The sequence below is a fragment of the Bubalus bubalis genome, chromosome 10, assembly GCF_019923935.1.
Source record: "Bubalus bubalis isolate 160015118507 breed Murrah chromosome 10, NDDB_SH_1, whole genome shotgun sequence".
Lineage (NCBI taxonomy): Eukaryota > Metazoa > Chordata > Mammalia > Artiodactyla > Bovidae > Bubalus > Bubalus bubalis.
Window position 1 is genome coordinate 41763621 of NC_059166.1, and position 18890 is coordinate 41782510.

The following is an 18890-nucleotide window of genomic DNA, read 5'->3' on the forward strand; positions in this document are numbered from 1 at the left end:
TAAAACCCGTAAGTAAAGCTACTCCAGACCTACTGGAGTAGGCAGATTTATTTGTTTCTGGTTGTTTGTATGTAAATCTAAGTAAGTTAAGGACTGCATTTTCATATTTTGATTTCTAAAACAAAACTAGCAGTCAAGGGAGGAAGAACAGAAGGGTAGACAAGAGACTTATTAGATAGGATAAATGATATGTAAATTATTATAATTTTGAGAAAATATTTATAAAATTATAACAAATAAATAATGGGAGAATGAGGAAAGAGGAGGGGAGATGTTTAAAGAATAGTACAGGTAAAATTAAAACAGGATACATATTACAGAAGTGAATGAAAAAATTCATTAGGTGAAATGCAGGGCTAATATTTGATATTTCTTATAATTATTTTTTGTCATTTAAAAATAGTCTAGTAAAGCATGTCATTAGTCTGCAGATATCTGAGAACTCAAATGCAGCTTTTTTTCTCTTCCAGTAATTGTTACTCTTGAACACTGTTTGTACTAATAAACCTATACACTGCCATTTCTGGCCACAGCTTGGGGTAGGAGCCAGGGGCTCAGGTGATCTGGTGTAGAACCATGATTCTCTCCCTCATTCACTGTGTATCCTTGGGCAATTTACTTACCTTTCTGTGCCTTACTTTTCTTATTTGTACTTACCTCTTTTTGTACTTCTAAATATTTATTGTGGGGCTAATGTGTCACAGGATCCACTGCTTAGAAATGCAGTTATGTTGAATATCAGAGTGCTGCTACTGCTGCTAAGTCGCTTCAGTCGTGTCCAACTCTGTGTGACTCCATAGACAGCAGCCTGCCAGGCTTCACCATCCCTGGGATTCTCCAGGCAAAACATGGAGTGGGTTGCCATTTCCTTCTCCAATGCATGAAAGTGAAAAGTAAAAGTGAAGTCGCTCAGTCGTGTCCGACTCTTAGCGACCCCATGGACTGCAGCCTACCAGGCTCCTCCATCCATGGGATTTTCCAAGCAAGAGTACTGGAGTGGGGTGCCATTGCCTTCTCCGGAATATCAGAGTACCTGTATGCATTTGAGAAAAATTATAGCCATTGTACTTCAAAGGGTTCATCAATCCATCAAACGTTTCTGGGGCCCCATTCATATGTTAGCACTGTTCTTGGTGTTCAGGATACCCCAGAGAGCAGAATCCTTGCCCTCACTGAGCTCACCTTCAGGAGATGTGGGGAGCAAGTAGGGCTTAAGACATATATAATTGTGTAGCAAAATATTAATGCAAATTATGTTGTCTTCACAGTCAGATATAATTACCTGTGCTCAAGAAGTGGAAATGATGATAAAGCAGTTAGAAGCCCAGCTGGAACAATTAAAATTGACTGTAAAGTCAAAGACGGCTGTCCCAACATCACAAGTCTTTGTAAGCCATTTGTCATCAGCTTTGAAACTTGTTTAAGGGTGAAGGAACTTTGAAGTCCCATAAAATTGGATCAAAAATAATTTTAATTGTATTTAATATGGAAAATATAATATTAGTTTTATACAAGTTGATCTTGTTCTTTTTTGCTTATTTTGTAGTTAATAATCATAGAACTTGGTTGTTGTAAGTTGAATGAGAGGATTCTCTTAGTAGGCAATTGCTACCAAAGTACACGATACCAGTATTGTCTGTCAGTTCACTTGCTCAGTCATGTCCAACTCTCTGCGACCCCATAGACTGAAGCATGCTAGGCTTCCCTGTCCATCACTAACTCCCAGAGCTTGCTCAAACTCCTGTCCAACGAGTCAGTGATGCCATCCAACCATCTCATCCTCTGTCGTCCCCATTTCTCCTGATTCAATCTTTCCCAGCATCAACGATCTTTCCCTGATTCAACTGACTCTTTCACAATGAATCAGTTCTTCATATCAGGTGGCCAAAATATTGGAGTCTCAGCTTCAGCATCAGTCCTTCCAATAAATATTCAGGGCTGATTTCCTTTAGGATTGACTGGTTTGATATCCTTACAGTCCAAGGGATTCTCAAGAATCTTCTCCAACACCACAGTTTAAAAGCATCAATTCTTCGGTGCTTAGCTTTCTTATGGTCCAACTCTCACATCCATACATGACTCTACTGGAAAAACCATAGCTTTGACTAGAGAGACCTTTGTTGGCAAAGTAATGTCTTTGCTTTTGTTGGTCATAGCTTTTCTTGGCTTTTAATTTCATGGCTATAGTCACCATTTGCAGTGATTTTGAAGCCCCCAAAAATAAAGTCTGTCACTGTTTCTACTGTTTCCCCACCTATTTTCCATGAAGTGATGGAACTGGATGCCATCATCTTCGATTTTGAGTGCTGAGTGTTAAGCCAAGTTTTTTTTTTTTTTTTTTTTTTTTTTTTTATTTTATTTTTTTTTTTTTAAATTTTATTTTATTTTTAAACTTTACATAACTGTATTAGATTTGCCAAATATCAAAATGAATCCGCCACAGGTATACATGTGTTCCCCATCCTGAACCCTCCTCCCTCCTCCCTCCCCATTCCATCCCTCTGGGTCGTCCCAGTGCACCAGCCCCAAGCATCCAGTATCGTGCATCGAACCTGGACTGGCAACTCATTTCATACATGATATTTACATGTTTCAATGCCATTCTCCCAAATCTTCCCACCCTCTCCCTCTCCCACAGAGTCCATAAGACTGTTCTATACATCAGTGTCTCTTTTGCTGTCTCGTACACAGGGTTATTGTTACCATCTTTCTAAATTCCATATATATGCGTTAGTATACTGTATTGGTGTTTTTCTTTCTGGCTTACTTCACTCTGTATAATAGGCTCCAGTTTCATCCACCTCATTAGAACTGATTCAAATGTATTCTTTTTAATGGCTGAATAATACTCCATTGTATATATGTACCACAGCTTTCTTATCCATTCATCTGCTGATGGACATCTAGGTTGCTTCCATTCGACAAAGGAGGTAAGCCAAGTTTTTCACTCTCCTCTTTCACTTTCATCAAGAGGCTCTTTAGTTCTTTGCTTTCAGCCATAAGTGTGGTATCATCTGTGTATCTGAGATTGACATTTCTCCCAGCAGTCTTGATTCCACCTTGTGCTTCATCCAGCCCGAAATTTTGCAGGATGTACTCTGCATATAAGTTAAATATGCAGGATGACAATATACAGCTTTGATGTACTTATTTTCCCAATTTGGAACCAGTCTGTTGTTCCATGTCCAATTTTAACTGTTGCTTCTTGACCTGCATACAGATTTCTCAGGAGGCAAGTTAGGTGGTCTGGTAGTCCCATCTCTTGAAGAATTTTCCACAATTGTTGTGATCCACACAGTCAAAGGCTTTGGCATAGTCAAAAAGCAGAAGTAGATGTTTTTCTGGAACTCTCTTGCTTTTTTGACGATCCAACAGATGTTGGCAATTTGATCTCTGGTTCCTCTGCCTTTTCTAAAACCAGCTTGAACATCTGGAAGTTCACAGTTCATGTACTGTTGAATCCTGGCTTGAAGAATTTTTAGCATTACTTTGCTATCATGTGAGAGGAATGCAGTTATGCAGTAGTTTGAACATTCTTTGGCATCGTCTTTCTTTGGGGTTGATAAACTGACTTTTTCCAGTCTTGTGGCCACTGCTGAGTTTTCCAAATTTGCTGGCATATTGAGTGCAGCACTTTTACAGCATCAGCTTTTAGGATTTGAAAGAGCTCCACTGGAATTCCATCACCTCCACTAGCTTTGTTCGTAGTGGTGCTTCCTAAGGCCCACTTGACTTCAGATTCCAGGATGTCTGGCTCTAGATGAGTGGTCACACCATTGTGGTTATCTGGGCTATGAAGATCTTTTTTGTATGGTTCTTCTGTGTTTTCTCGCCACCTCTTCTTAATATCTTCTGCTTCTGTTAAGTCCATACCATTTCTGTCCTTTATTGTGCCCATCCTTGAATGAAATATTCCCTTGGTATCTCTAATTTTCTTGAAGAGATCTCTAGTCTTTCCCATTCTATTGTTTTTCTCTATTTCTTTGCACTGATCACTGAAGAAGGCTTTCTTATCTCTTCTTGCTATTCTTTGGAACTCTGCATTCAAATGGGTATATCTTTCGTTTTCTCCTTTGCCTTTTGCTTCTCTTTCTCTTCTCTACTATTTGTATGGCCTCCTCAGACAACCATTTTGCCTTTTTGCATTTCTTTTTCTTTGGGGTGGTCTTGATCACCACCTCCTGTATAATGTCACGAACCTCTATCCATAGTTCTTCAGGCACTCTATCAGATCTAATCCCTGGAATCTGTTTGTCACTTCTACTGTATAATCATAAGAGTTTTGATTTAGGTCATACCTGAATGGTCTAGTGGTTTTCCCTAATTTCTTCAATTTAAGTCTTTATTTTGCAATAAGGAGTTCATGATATGAGCCACAGTCAGCTGCTGGTCTTGTTTTCACTGACTGTAACACTAACCCTAACCCTAACCCTCTTGATGAAAGTGAAAGAGGAGAGTGAAAAAGCTGGCTTAAACTCAACATTCAGAAAACTAAGATCATGGCATCTGGTCCCATCACTTCATGGCAAATAGATGGGGAAACAATGGAAACAGTGAGAAGGTCTTCATAGCACTGTTCAACTTCAGCTTATTCAGCATTACTGGTTGGTTCATAGACTTGGATTATTGTGATATTGAATGGTTTGCCTTGGAAATGAACAGAGATCATTCTGTCATTTTTGGAATTGCACCCAAGAACTGCATTTTGGACTCTTGTTGACTATGAGGGCTACTCCATTTCTTCTAAGGGATTCTTTCCCACAGTAGTAGATATAATTATCTGAGTTAAGTTTGCCCATCCCAGTCCATTTTAGTTCACTGATTCCTAAAATATCAATATTCATTCTTGCTACCTCCTGTTTGATCACTTCAAGTTTGCCTTGATTCATGGACCTAACATTCCAGGTTCCTATGCAATATTGCTCTTTACAGCATCGGAATTTACTTCCATCACCAGTCATATCCACAACTGGGTGTTGTTTCGCTTTGGCTCCATCTCTTCATTCTTTCTGGAGTTATTTCTCCACTCTTTTCCAGTAGCATATTGGGCACCTACCAGCCTGAGGAGTTCATCTTTCAGTGTCATATCTTTTTGCCGTTTCATGCTGTTTATGGGGTTCTCAAGGCAAGGATACAGAAGTGGTTTGCCATTCCCTTCTCCAGTGGACCACATTTTGTCAGAACTCTTCACCATGACCCGTCTGTCTTGGTTGGCCCTACTCGGCATGGCTCATAGGTTCACTGAGTTAGGTAAGGCTGTGGTCCATAGTATTGTCTGTGGCAACAGAAATAATGCATAGTGCAATGTTGAAAGCATGTTTACAGTAGCTAGTTAGAAATTGCCTCCAGCAAAGAGGTGATGTAACTTGTGGCCTTTCTGAAAAGATAGATAAAATCACTTTGTTTACAAGACCTGCACGTATTCCGACTTTCTGATTATCTGCATCACCTTTTTAGGCAAATCTGGGAGCGATCACTGGGTTGGGAAGATCCCCTGGAGGAGGCCATGGTAAACCACTCCAGTGTTCTTGCCTAAGGAAGCCCATGGACAGAGGAGCCTGGAGGGCTACAGTCCATGGGGTCACAAAGAGTCAGACATGAGTGAGCAATTAAGCACAGGGAGCCCCAAAGATATACAATATGCATTTACAATATTTTATGGAGCATTTTGAGTTTCTGATAATTTTCTGTAATCATTCTCGATATTTGATTTTAAAAACCAAGGAACAAAAGCCTAAGTTATTTCACTTATAAGTAGGGCCTGATTAATTTTTTGTTATATGAATATGAAAAAGAAATATTTTATCTCACTAACACAAAATCTCTAACTTATAGCTTACAAGAAAATGCCCCAAGATGTATCCCTGACTTTCCAAGTTCTTTTGAATCATAATTGAGCCAGATAAATCTAATTATAATGAGTCATATTTAGCTATTTTAAAAAAAAAAGATTTTTTTCCTCTAGACCTTTTGAAGTGAAGTGTCCGTGAATGTTTCTTACATGATCATATGTCTTTGGTTCTTTTGAATAAACTAACTTTCTAACAATTATACCAAAATAATATACTTCGAAATACAAGTTTATTTTCTTGTAATTTGTGAGTCCAATTTCTACTGATTCTATTGTCTAACTTCATGAGACTTTCACTTGTCTTACAAGAGAATTAATCTCTTTATCACAACAGAAATTTGTACTAATTTTTAAGAGTGATTTATAATTTTATTAAACAGTGACATTTTGAAAATTTTTGTCTCTTCTGCAGCCCATCTTCATTGCCCTTTCCAACCTGTGGACTAGCTTTCAAGATGAAACTGTCTTGATTAGCATCCTTAGTAATTTAACTACTCATCTTGAGCCATTCCTGGGGGCTCATGACCTGTTCTTTCCTGAGAAAGTGATACAAGTTCTTCTTGATGGAGTGACTGTGAAAACTGATGTGTGTAGAATAAAAGAGCACATAGGTAATAGAAATCATCTATTATTTCCTCTTCCTGTTAAAATTACCTCTAGAATAAAGTCACTCTTTTGTTTTAAAATTTTCAGCTTTTATCTTTCTGATAAAGTTTTGAATATCTTTCTTGATTATAAGACTACTAATGTTCATTATAGAAAATGTAGAAAACTAAATATATAAACTGAAGAGTCTGCTATCCAGCAATAACCACTGGACCATAAAGAAGGCTGATGCTGAAGAATTAATGCTTTCTAACTGTGGTGTTGGAGAAGACTCTTGAGAGTCCCTTGGACTGCAAGGAGATTCAACCAGTCCATCCTAAAGGAAATCAGTCCTGAATATTCACTGGAAGGACTGATGCTGAAGCTGAAGCTCCAATACGTTGGTCACCTGATGCAAAGAGCCGACCCATTGGAAAAGCCCCTGATGCTGAGAAAGATTGAAGGCAAAAGGAGAAGGGGGCAGTAGAGGATGAGATGGTTAGATTTCATCACCAACTCAATGTACATAAGTTTGAGCAAACTCCAGAAGATAGTGAAGGACATGGAAGCCTGGCATGCTACAGTCTATGGGGTCACAAAGAGTCAGACATGACTTAGCGACTGAACAACAATAATCATTCCTGATGTTATTAGTGTTTTGGTTAAGAGTGATTTCATGTGCTTATGGGTTTCAGTTGTAATCTTAGTGATTTTGTTAATTGGTTTGTAGTAGAAAAGGATGTTAATCCTTGCTCTATTTGTGCAAACAAAGCTCCACTTTTTCAGGGTGCTTTTTGCCATATATCTACCCCAGATTCAGGTGGAAATTTATGAATTAATAAATGTTACTCCTGTAAAATTGAGCTTATTTTAGACCCTTTAAGAGATGCACTGATTCTTATAGAAAGGCTGTCTTTACCAATAAACTTCTTTTTATATTTGTAGCCCCTTCTATAATTTGAGTTAAATACAACTCAAAATTCATAAGAAATGTCAAAATAGAGTTTGGGAATTGAATTGTTGCCTAAAATGGAAAGTTTTTTGAGAAAATGAAATTAAAAAGTTTACTCTTTAAATTTCCTTTTCAAATTCTATGTTTTTGAAAGTGAAAAATAAAATATAGTGGTAACACTCACTCTTAAACTGCTAGAATATGTAAAACCTGAACACTAAATCAGAAAGACTTTAAAACATCCTCCCAGTTAAAGTTTTTCCTACTCATGTCATTTTAAAACAGCATATCTATGCAAATACTAAATGAAATTGAAAAGTTAAAGCCACTTCAGCAGTAGATATTAAATTCAACCATATTGGCAAGACGTGTCATCTCGTACTATAAATCAGAATGGTTTATGCACTAGAACACAATTTATCAAGTCACTGCTCCAGTGAACTGGGAGACCCAGTGTTCTTCTGAAAAAATTTAATTTATACTTGCCACATCTCATCACTGTTTGAAGCTTTCAGGCACATCAGGAAAGAAGAGGGAAGAAGGTTTGTTTTTTTCTAAAGTGTGCATTTACTTCCAGCTGTAGCCACAGGGTCGTTTATAGTGTCTACTGTTTGGATACAGAGCCAGAAACAGAAGTGTAGGTAGCATTGCAAAAGCAAAGGCCCTCAGGCATCAGTGCTTTGTAAACGCTCTTTTTTATTTGTGTAAAAAAAGTAGCAACATGAAGAAGACTTTTTACAAGTGTGAAGAACAAAAATTGCACTCCTTGTATCAAAATTAAGTTACTGAAAGATGTTTTTGTGACTCTTTCTGCTCATTCTCAACCATTTCAAGAAGGGACGGTCCTAGTGTATGAGCATCGTATTCCAAGTATTTTGTCACCTAGCATATTATGTTCCTAAGAGCTATGCTGTTAGTTAATTTATTTCTGTTTTAGTCACATAGCAGCCAGTCTCTTCTGCTCATTTACCCAATTAATAAGGTTTTTCTTGTACTTCTCTTTCATTTTAGAAGATAAAGTAAACGTGGCAGATTTCAAAAAACTGGAGTGGCTTTTCCCAGAAACAACAGCCAATTTTGATAAATTATTGATTCAGTATCGGGGATTTTGTGCTTACACTTTTGCTACAACAGATGGTCTTCTCCTTCCAGGTACATCATTGGAAATAATGCTGTTCTCCCTTCTCCAATTTTTTTTATTTAAATGAAGTGTGCTTATTGTCACTCATTCACTTTGTAAAACTTAATGGAATCTAATGTTGAACTAGGAAAGGAGCTACAAATGTGATCCAAATGAAGTATTTATCTTTGAAGCACTTGCAGTATAACCTGATAAACTGACATAAATAAGTTACAATGCAAGTGATAAGTGATGGAATGTATATAATGAAATATAAGTGCTGCAATGTCATAAGAGGGGGATGACTCATATGTCAGTGAAGGATTCCAGAAACATTATATGGCATTCCTAAAATATGTCATTTTCCAAAGTGATTACTTGAAAGAGCAACACTAGTGTGACTGATATGTTTATTAAAAAATATTCTTTGTCACTTTATGGCTCTATTCCATTAACATAGATCAGTATTTCTGTATAAGTCAGATCCCACTAAAGAAATGGCCAGTATTTTATCAAGTCAAATTCCCCTATGAGGTATATATATATATATTACTGGAGCTTCTCCAAAACAAAGTAAATCAGAAATTGAGAGGAAAATAAATTATTATTCAAAAAGTGCCATGTGAATTAGAAATAGAATCATTACAAAGAATTATTGGGATTGTATATATGCGGGGTAGAAAACATACACTTTGACTCATTTTTTTATGGTAGTAGATTTTTTTATTATGGGAGTAATAAAAGGTTTACCTTGGGGAACTGAGAGAATAGTATTCTGAGGTCCCATGAGGGTCACTGATAGTGGAGAGAAACCAAACAAGAGCCATGAAGAAATGAAAAGCAATGGAATGGAGATGGTTTCTTTCTTCTCTGTTCTGTTTTTTCCTTCCCTTTCCTCCTCTCTCCCCAATTTCTCTCTCTCTCTCTGTTCACAAATACAAAAGGAAGGGAGTCATGAGATAGACAGAGAGAAACATGGATGCAGAGTGAAGAGAGCAGTACCACCACGTGCCTGGAAAAGCTATGGACGGAGGAGTCTGGTGGGCTACAGTCCATGGGGTTGCAAAGAGTCGGACACGACTTCACTTTCACTTTTCATTTTCATGCATTGGAGAAGGAAATGGCAACCCACTCCAGTGTTGTTGCCTGGAGAATCCCAGGGACAGGGGAGCCTGGTGGGCTGCCATCTATGGGGTCGCACAGAGTCGGACACGACTGAAGCGACTTAGCAGCAGCAGCAGCAGCAGCACTTGGAGAGCCTGGTTTCTAGTCCCCATTGTCTGTTAGTAAACAGGGTAACTTTGAGCAAATCTTGTGCTTTGGACCTCATTTTCCAGGTCCAGAAAAGGAGAAGGACCAATTAGGAAATCTCTTTGGTCCCTTCCAGCTCCCATCAACTATGATTCTAAGAAACGGGGAGAATGAGAAAAGTAGACAGACTTGTGGGGCTTTGGGTTTTAGCATCCTTTCTGAATCAGCTAGTCTGGAGACTTTATTTCTGCTTATTCCATTGCTTCTACGTCTACATTGTTTTCTGGGCAGTAGCCACCTACACTGCCTGGGAGGAATGCTCTAGGAGTCTCTCCTTCCTCAAGACTGCAGATCACAGGGCTTGAGTCCCCAGGTGATGCTGGGGCTTACCTGACAGAGTCCTTTCAGATGACATCGTTGACTTTGTTGTCTGCCCCTTCTTCCCTTGCACACTGCTCCAGCCCCACTGGCCTTCTTGCTATTCCCACACATTCCAAGTCCATTTTTCACCTCAGAGCTTTTGCACTGACTATTCCCTCTACTTGGACCACTCTCCCCCTCACCCTCACATAGCTACATACCTTGCTCCCTCATCTTATTCAGCCTTCTCTGTTTACCCACTTTAAAATATCAATCCCACCCTCCTTCCTTTGACTGTTTAAATTGCTTTACTTTAACCTGTTTACTTATTTGTTTTCTGTAGCACTGATCACTTTCTGGCCTATGCTATATTTATTGATTTGTTTTCACTGTATTCTCAGTGCCAAGAACAGGGTCAATAAATATTTGTTGAATAAGTGAAAGAATGAGTAATTAAGAGTGTTACTGTTTCCTATATAATTCCCACAAACTGTGGATACTTATAACCCATATTATATGTAGTATCTTTTCATAGTGGGAAATACTTCCTAACATGCAAATGTGCATTTTGGGAAAAATGTCTCATTTTTGTAGTTCTTACCAAATTATTTTTAAAACAATGCTTCTAGTAGTTGGTTTGGTTTAAGGAGATTTGAAAAACCTGCTAGATGACTAAGTGGCTTCCCATAGAAGATTTTTAAGCAACTTATATCTGGATAGTGAACTATATTTAGATAAAATCATAATTTAAAGCTTAACAATATGGTACTTCCCTAGCAGTCCAGTGGTTAAGACTCCACGCTTCCAATGCAGGAGGCATAGTTTCAATCCCTAGTCAGGGAACGAAGATTCTGTATGTGGCATGGTGTGGCACCCCCCCCCCAAATTAAAAATATAAAATAAATTTCTTTTGAATTTTACATAAATATAATTTAACAAAATGTGTACCTTAAAACTGCTAGTTGTAACATTTTAGCTAAATAAAGACATATGATGTGTTAAAAATGGAGTATGAGGGAAGGGTTCTATGAGCATATTATAAACATAGAATCACTGAGTATTTCCTGTCTAATTTAGTTTCTTTTCTTAATTTTCAGGAAATCCATCAATTGGAATTTTGAAATATAAAGATAAGTATTATACTTTCAATACCAGAGATGCTGCATATTCGTTTGCAGAAAATCCTGAAAATTACATTGATATAATTAGAGAAAAAGCCAAAAGAAATGCAGAATTGATTCAGCTACTGGAACTTCATCAACAGTTTGAAAGCCTTATTCAGTATTCTCAGGTAAGCAGGGTTGGCATTTTAAGAATTTATGACATTTAAAAATGTAGTTGATAAAAAAGTTACATTTTGTTGTAGAATGCTCCCCAAGTCCAGGCAGGAGACATGGTCAGACGAGGGCCTTTACAGGTTATCTGAAAGGCGTTTACATCCAAAGATGGAAACTAAGGAAATCCACAAAAAGTAAATGAAAACAAGATAAGGAGTCAAACTGATGAATTAGACTGGAAAAAATCTGGAAGGACAAGACTGCTGCTGCTGCTGCTGCTAAGTCGCTTCAGTCGTGTCTGACTCTGTGCGACCTCATAGACGGCAGCCAATCAGGCTCCCCCGTTCCTGGGATTCTCCAGGCAAGAACACTGGAGTGGGATGCCATTTCCTTCTCCAGTACGTGAAAGTGAAAAGTGAAAGTGAAGTCGCTCAGTTGTGTCTGACTTCTGGCGACCCCATGAACAGCAGCCTACCAGGCTCCTCCGTCCATGGGATTTTCCAGGCAAGCGTACTGGAGTGGGGTGCCAATTGAGATAAATCATTGAAACTACAGTATTTCCTTGTCTAAAACTGAAGTAGCTCAGTACAGGTAATACAGGTGATAACTCACGTTCAGAGGTGTGAAATCATTTAACAAGTTTAAATGGCAGTAGTCTGAAAGGCTGCAGAATGAATCTGAAGGTGTGTTTCTGTGTGAATTGGTGCCTATCCCCTAATTCATTCAACAGACATTTCCTGAACTGCTTGCCATGTGCCAGGCATGATTCTTGGCACAGTGAACAAAGCAGGTAACAATCCCTGCCTGCAGGAGTTCCCATTCTGCTGTTGTAGATCCTTGTTTTCTTCTTGCCTCTCATTTTTACTGTTCCAACTTTTAATAACTCTGTCATCCTCTCTGGTTTAATTTACCGCTTTTAAACTCACTAAAGTAAAATCCTGCAAGGCATAATTTATGAATTTTTTTTTAATATGTATCAACATTGTAATGATCAAGCAGGTGGGTTTGGGCTGGACTAACTGGGTTGGCAAGGACCCCAGCAGTAACTGGTAGGAGGAAGATGGGGCTGGTGACTGTGAGCACAGAGGGTGGTCTGAATGCTTGTGCAGGGAGACTGAGAACCAGCCAGGGATGACATGGTTGAAAGGGATCTGCTGTTGGCACTCTTGTTCTGACACCCCTCTGCCAGTCTGTTGATGTGACACTGCAGCTGTCCTTTTAAGGTAGCAGGAAGACAGGGAAAGACTAGACTCAGATAATCAGAAAGGTATGCTGAGTGTGGATATCTTTTCTATTAAAGGACAATTTCCTCCTATATTCCTGGTTTTCCCTTTCTGTGTATTTAATCCTTCACTAACCTTCACTACCCTTAGAAGTGAGTATTCCCTCTACATATTTCAATACTATATTCATAATTTTTACTTGCCATTTACTTGTATTGATATAATATTGTTATCTTTCAGCATCTTTTTATCTACTTAATTATATCATAAGGTCATTTTGAAGGCAGAAATTATATCTTATGCTAAATAGTAGGCATTTAGTAAATCATCTGTTTCTTGATCTGGAGAAAGAAGTTAATCTATTTGCCCTCCTCTTCTCTAGGACTGGAGTTTTTTAGGCCTCTCTACCTGCTCCAGCAGCCTCATTTCCAGCATAATCATAACTTGTTTAGCCTGGAATTATTGAATACTCAATATTTTAATACTGTAGTGAGCTTCTGGGTGCTTTGGCAGAAAAATGAATCTATTTAACTAAAATGGATAATAATCTGCTGTGTATACATTGTTTAAGATATATTCTAAAGGTGTTCTGATACCTTAAACAAACATGATTTATACCTAATACTTAATAGCTATTCTAAGCTTCAGTCCATTTCCAATAAGGTATTCACTTATGCTTCAATTGTGAAAATTGGAGAGGGGCATTTGATTTGGGAATGAGTGATGTTATGTTTTCTCCTTTCAAAATATACCTCCTACATTAAGGAGGTATAAAATAAAATTGGGCACAAATCCACAATGCCCAGGAAATTAATTACATTTGGCTTACTTTAATTATGAGCTTTTCTTTTTTTTTTCTTTGCTGATATTTACAAGTAAGTTTCATATTCTTCTTTTTCTAATGTTTTGTTAATTTTAGCTAAATATTTTAGTTATCTGTAAAACAATGTTTTTTTTAATAAGTATTAATTATAAAACTCTACTTCTTTAGATGAAAGAGGTTGACAAACGTTATATAAAACCAATTACAAAATGTGAAACTGGCACTCAGACAGATACACACTTGTTGCCACCAACAATTGTGAGATCGTATGAGTGGAATGAATGGGAATTAAGAAGAAAAGCTATAAAATTGGTTTGTAACAATATTATCTTCTAAATTATTTATAGTTGGAGAATTTTGAAGAATTTTAATCTGTTATTCATAGAGTTGGTATGCTAAATGATTTACATGAAATAGTGAGTTGTACAGTTTTTTTGCTAAAATAAAAATAATTAGCATAATTTATAAATGTGTAGCTTTACAACATTATCTTCTAGTATTAAGCATATGTAGAAATATAAAAGCATGAAGCTGCTCTCAAATTTTATCAGTCAGCAACTATAACTGTAATAGTTGCTATCCTTCTGTCTCTATATTGATCTATATAATGGTTTTAATCTATCGTGCCAACCTATGGGATGCTAGTATTTAAAGACCTCCAGCTTCTTCTAGGAGAAGGCAATGACACCCCATTCCAGTACTCTTGCCTGGAAAATCCTATGGATGGAGGAGCCTGGTGGGCTGTAGTCCATGGGGTTGCTAGGAGTCGGACACGACTGAACGACTTCACTTTCACTTTTCACTTTCATGCATTGGAGAAGGAAATGGCAACCCACTCCAGTGTTCTTGCCTGGAGAATCCCAGGGACGGGGGAGCCTGGTGGGCTGCCGTCTATGGGATCACACAGAGTCGGACATGACTAAAGTGACTTAGCTTAGCTTAGCTTCTTCTAATCATTTAAAGCATACTCGTCTCCTTTTTGGACTTTCTTGAGAAGCAGAATACTACCTCTATTATATTACAGATACATTCTCCTCTTACTGTCAACTTGTTCTTTCCAGACACTTGACACGCCTGTCCTTCTGATTCTTAGTCATCTTAATCACAGCAGGTACCTACCCTTGAGGGCTTCCCAGGTGATGCTAGTGCTAAAGAACCCGCCTGCCAATGCAGGAGACATAAGAGATGCAGGTTCAATCCCTGGGTTGGAAAGATCCCCTGGAGGAGGGCATGGCAACCCACTTCAGTATTCTTGCCTGAAGAATCCCTTGGACAGAGGATCCTGGAGAGCTATAGTCCATGGGGTTGCAAAGAGTTGGACATGACTGAAGTGACTTAGCACTCAGGCATGCACCTACCCTTGAAGTCTGTCTTTAAAACTTTCATCCTTATCTGACTCAGTGGAATTACCTCCACTAATCCTTTTTATGGCATCTTGTCATTTTAAACAGCAAATACAGTGTGAAGGAACAGACCTCTTTTATCTGTAGCCTTTTCTCAGTATATTTTATCCATCTCTTCAACTGAAATAAGGTATGGAAATAAACGAAGACTACTCATGTGAGAACAGAGGCTATTTATTTAAAGATTGCTGTATCCAGGGAGTCAGTCACCATCACTTGCATTGGGCAGGGACTCAGAGTTGGGGAGAGGAGTGAAAAAGTTTTATAGTGAAAAAGGGGGAGGCTTGGGTATTCCTCTGGAGGAAGTTGACAGGAAACTCAGTTCAGTTCAGTCCCTCAATCATGTCTGACGTTTTGCAATCCCATGGACTGCAGCACACCAGGCTTCCCTGTCCATCATCAACTCCCAGAGCTTGCTCAAACTCATGTCCATCAAGTTGGTGATGCCATCCAACCATCTCATCCTCTCTCATCCCCTTCTCTTCCTGCCTTCAATCTTTCCCAGCATCAGGGCTTTTTCCAATGAGTCAGTTCTTTGCATCAGGTGGCCAAAGTTTCAGCTTCAGCATCAGTCCTTCCAATGAATATTCAGGACTGATTTCCTTCAGGATAGACTGGTTTGATCTTCTTGCTGTCCAAGGGACAGGAAACAAGAGGCAGACTAACTAGAGGTGGGCTAACTAGCAGCAGGGCATCTCATGTGATTGGCTTAGTGAGCATTAGGCTTTCTCTGATTGGCTCAGAGTTGGAAGGGGAGGCAGCCAAAAAAAAAAATAGGGCTGTTCTGAGCTGATTGCTACAGCTACTGAGGTTGTGGTTTATCTTCTGAGACTGGTTGCTGCAGAGGTTGTAGGTTAGAGTTCTGTTTCATATAAGGTCCAGCCTATGTCTGTTTGTATATTCAGTCTCTCTTGTCACTAACCATATCAATTCCCTTGTTATCCTCTCTAGTGGCAACTTTTCAGCCCCTGATTTCTCGAGATGAGAAAGCTTCAGCTTCCTGGTGTATCTTCCAATCATGGTCCCATTAGCATTCTCACCAGTTACTCTTTTGTAGTTCTTGAAGCTCCCATTCCCTGTATTCTTTTCTGTTATCTACTAGACTTGCATGAAGTCATCAGATGTGTACTGGGTAGCTTACTTACCCTGCTGCTTTGTTCTTCAGAAACTAATAGTCTAGTAGGTGACATTGATACATTTCTGTTAAGTGGTTTAACAGAAGTGAAATAAAAATTCTATCCCATTGACATAGGTGACTTATTAAGTTGACCTTGAGATACAGATAGGCAATGGAGAAGAGAGGAGTGATGGTTAGACAGACTGTGAGAAGTAACTGTTAGATCTGGGCTGGAAATTTTAAAAAGAGAATGGAGTGTTCAGTGGGGCGGAACTTTGTACTAACTGGATTCTCTCTTCTCATTTTTCAGCTTCATTCTGATCCCCACCTTAGACCAAATTACCCCTAGATTTGCAGCATGTTGAATGCCAGCTCCCCATATATTACCCAGTACAACTTGTTGATAAGACAAAACTGAGTATATGGCTTACAGTGGTGAGGGAAACCACCCCTTCAGCAGAGCTTTGCAGAGTCTTGGAGTGAGGAAGAGTAAGGTCAGGATTTATTGAGACTTCGAAGTTTAGTTGAGGGTAGGTGTTCCAATGCCTGGGATCAACTGGGTGATGGGTTGGGGGCTTGAATTGGGTTGGGTAAAGATCATGAACAAGCAGTCCAGGATTGATGGAAGTAAGCAAGGTGAATCCGAAGGCAACTGATACAAAGAGTCCTAGGGTTTCTTCTCTGTGTTAATGCTTACTACTGAACAGTTGATGCGTCTTTCAGGATGGTCTATAATGAAGTCAAGTGATTTGCTTTGGCAAGAGATGCTCAGAATAGTAAAAATATGCTAATGAAGACATAGGAATAGTAAAGCCCTGCTAATGTAGACAATAAGTTGTAGGCAGAAGTAGTTCTCCATCATCTGCAGTATCTCAAACTCTGAAATGTTTCCTCTAATTCTAGGTCTGTCCTTCTTAACGCACATGTTCTAATCCCTTCTGAGTTTTTTCCTGGGGCTTCACCACAGCTTCAGTAAAACCCTTATTCTCCTTTATATAAACTCTTCCTTGCTTCCCAGCTGGAGTAATCTGTTTAACCTCATGTTTACTACTAATCTGTAAAAGGAGTAAGGAAAATGTAGAATAATATAAAATATTATCTGGAAACATCTGAGCATTTCAAATTAAGTGTTGGGTGAAGCTCATTTAAGTAAGACAGTGGAAATCTTAAAATTTTTGTTTTTTAAACAAATAAACCAAGAATGGTGGGGGAAAAAAATCCAAGTGGTATGACTCTCAAAGTATAATAATGAATTGAGCTCACTGTACATTTGAATCTGTACATTTTCTCTTTAGGTTTTTATGTCCATTTTCATTAATCTATTTTCCTACTTCTCAGCAAAGGGTATTTATTTTCTAACATGCTCTAAATTGTCTAATATTTTAATGTTTTGTAGAAACATGCTGTGTTGTAGGACTAATTTCTTTGTGGATGGAGAGGAGGGGAAAAAAAAAAGGCAGATATTAGCTATTCAGTTCAGTTCAGTTCAGTTCAGTTGCTCAGTCATGTCCAACTTTTTGCGACCCCATGAATCGCAGCATGCCAGGCCTCCCTGTCCATCACCAACTCCCAGAGTTTACTCAAACTCATGTCCATTGAGTTGGTGATACCATCCAGCCATCTCATCCTCTGTCGTCCCCTTCTCCTCCTGCCCCCAATCCCTCCCAGCATCAGGGTCTTTTCCAATGAGTCAACTCTTCTCATGAGGTGGCCAAAGTACTGGAGTTTCAGCTTTAGCATCAGTCCTTCCAGTGAACACCCGGGACTGACCTCCTTTAGAATGGACTGGTTAGATCTCCTTGCAGTCCAAGGGACTCTCAAGAGTCTTCTCCAACACCACAGTTCAAAAGCATCAATTCTTTGGCACTCAGCTTTCTTCACAGTCCAACTCTCACATCCATACATGACCACTGGAAAAGCCTTGACTAGACGGAGCTTTGTTGGCAAAGTAATGTCTCTGCTTTTGAATATGCTATCTAGGTTGGTCATAACTTTCCTTTTATTAGCTATTACCTTAGAGTAAAAAGTAGATATTAACTAGTATCTTAGAGTATTTTATTTGTTCTTTAGAGGAATGTTCATTCCAGTGTAATTCTCTTTCTACTTAGGCCAATTTGCGTCGGAAAGTTACTCACTCGGTACAGACTGATCATAGTCACATGAGAAGAGAAAACTGTTCCCAGGTGTACCCTTCAAAGGATGTTGGTACGCAGTCCATGAGGGAGGGCAGCAGCCGAGTGCCCCGGCCCCAGATTTACATAGCTGGTCTCCGCGGGGGCCAAACTAAGACCACCTATGGAGTCAAGGTGAACTTAACTAGAGCGGTTGATGAAACCTAGTTAGAGACCTAGTTTTTAATGTAGATGCCACAACTTATGAACAGTGGCAAATATTTAGGAGTATGTTTGCATCCGTGAAAATTCACTGATTTTGGGGGGCTGGTACATTCATTGGTGGTATGAATGTTTTTGGATTCTCATTTATATGCACTGTCAAACTCCTACAAAAAAGGAAACATTGTTTTTTGTAATACATTTTTCATTCTATTAAAATTGAAAAGTAAAACTCTGTCCATTCCTCTTTGACTTCTAAGAAAACGTTTGGCAGCATCGAGACTGAAATTATTAGATATTAATGTATTAACATATGATTAGATATTTATATATATAATATTATTATGCTTGGGATGGAAATTTATTTAGATAAGTTTTTATACATTAATATCAGATTATTATGCCTGGGATAGAAGTTTATTTCTAAAATCACAGTTAATGTTGAACATTAAAAATTTTAAATGTAGTTAATAGTTTCAGCTTCATTAGCTATCCAATGTAACATGAATTAAATTGGTATAAGATTTCATTAATTTGGAACAGTTAGAACAAAGGCCCACATGATGTTTTTATTTTTATTTATCCCAATTGAGGT

General features: G+C 38.5%; 1 protein-coding gene across 5 annotated transcripts in view; it reads left to right on the plus strand.

The window, feature by feature from the left end:
* CFAP206 (cilia and flagella associated protein 206) overlaps positions 1 to 18530 on the plus strand; it is a 38476-nt gene extending 19946 nt beyond the window's left edge. For 3 of the 5 annotated variants that reach the window (XM_044924268.2, XM_044924267.2, XM_044924271.2), the window contains 6 exons: positions 1269 to 1388; positions 6264 to 6462; positions 8400 to 8540; positions 11217 to 11410; positions 13611 to 13754; positions 18071 to 18530. In XM_044924268.2, the coding sequence (XP_044780203.2) occupies positions 1269 to 1388; positions 6264 to 6462; positions 8400 to 8540; positions 11217 to 11410; positions 13611 to 13754; positions 18071 to 18301 (1029 nt within the window). In that variant the 3' untranslated portion in view covers positions 18302 to 18530. The remainder of the gene's footprint in view (positions 1 to 1268; positions 1389 to 6263; positions 6463 to 8399; positions 8541 to 11216; positions 11411 to 13610; positions 13755 to 18070) is intronic. The other 2 variants (XM_044924270.2, XM_044924269.2) reach the window with 2 other exon arrangements.
* The last annotated feature ends 360 nt before the right edge of the window (positions 18531 to 18890 follow it).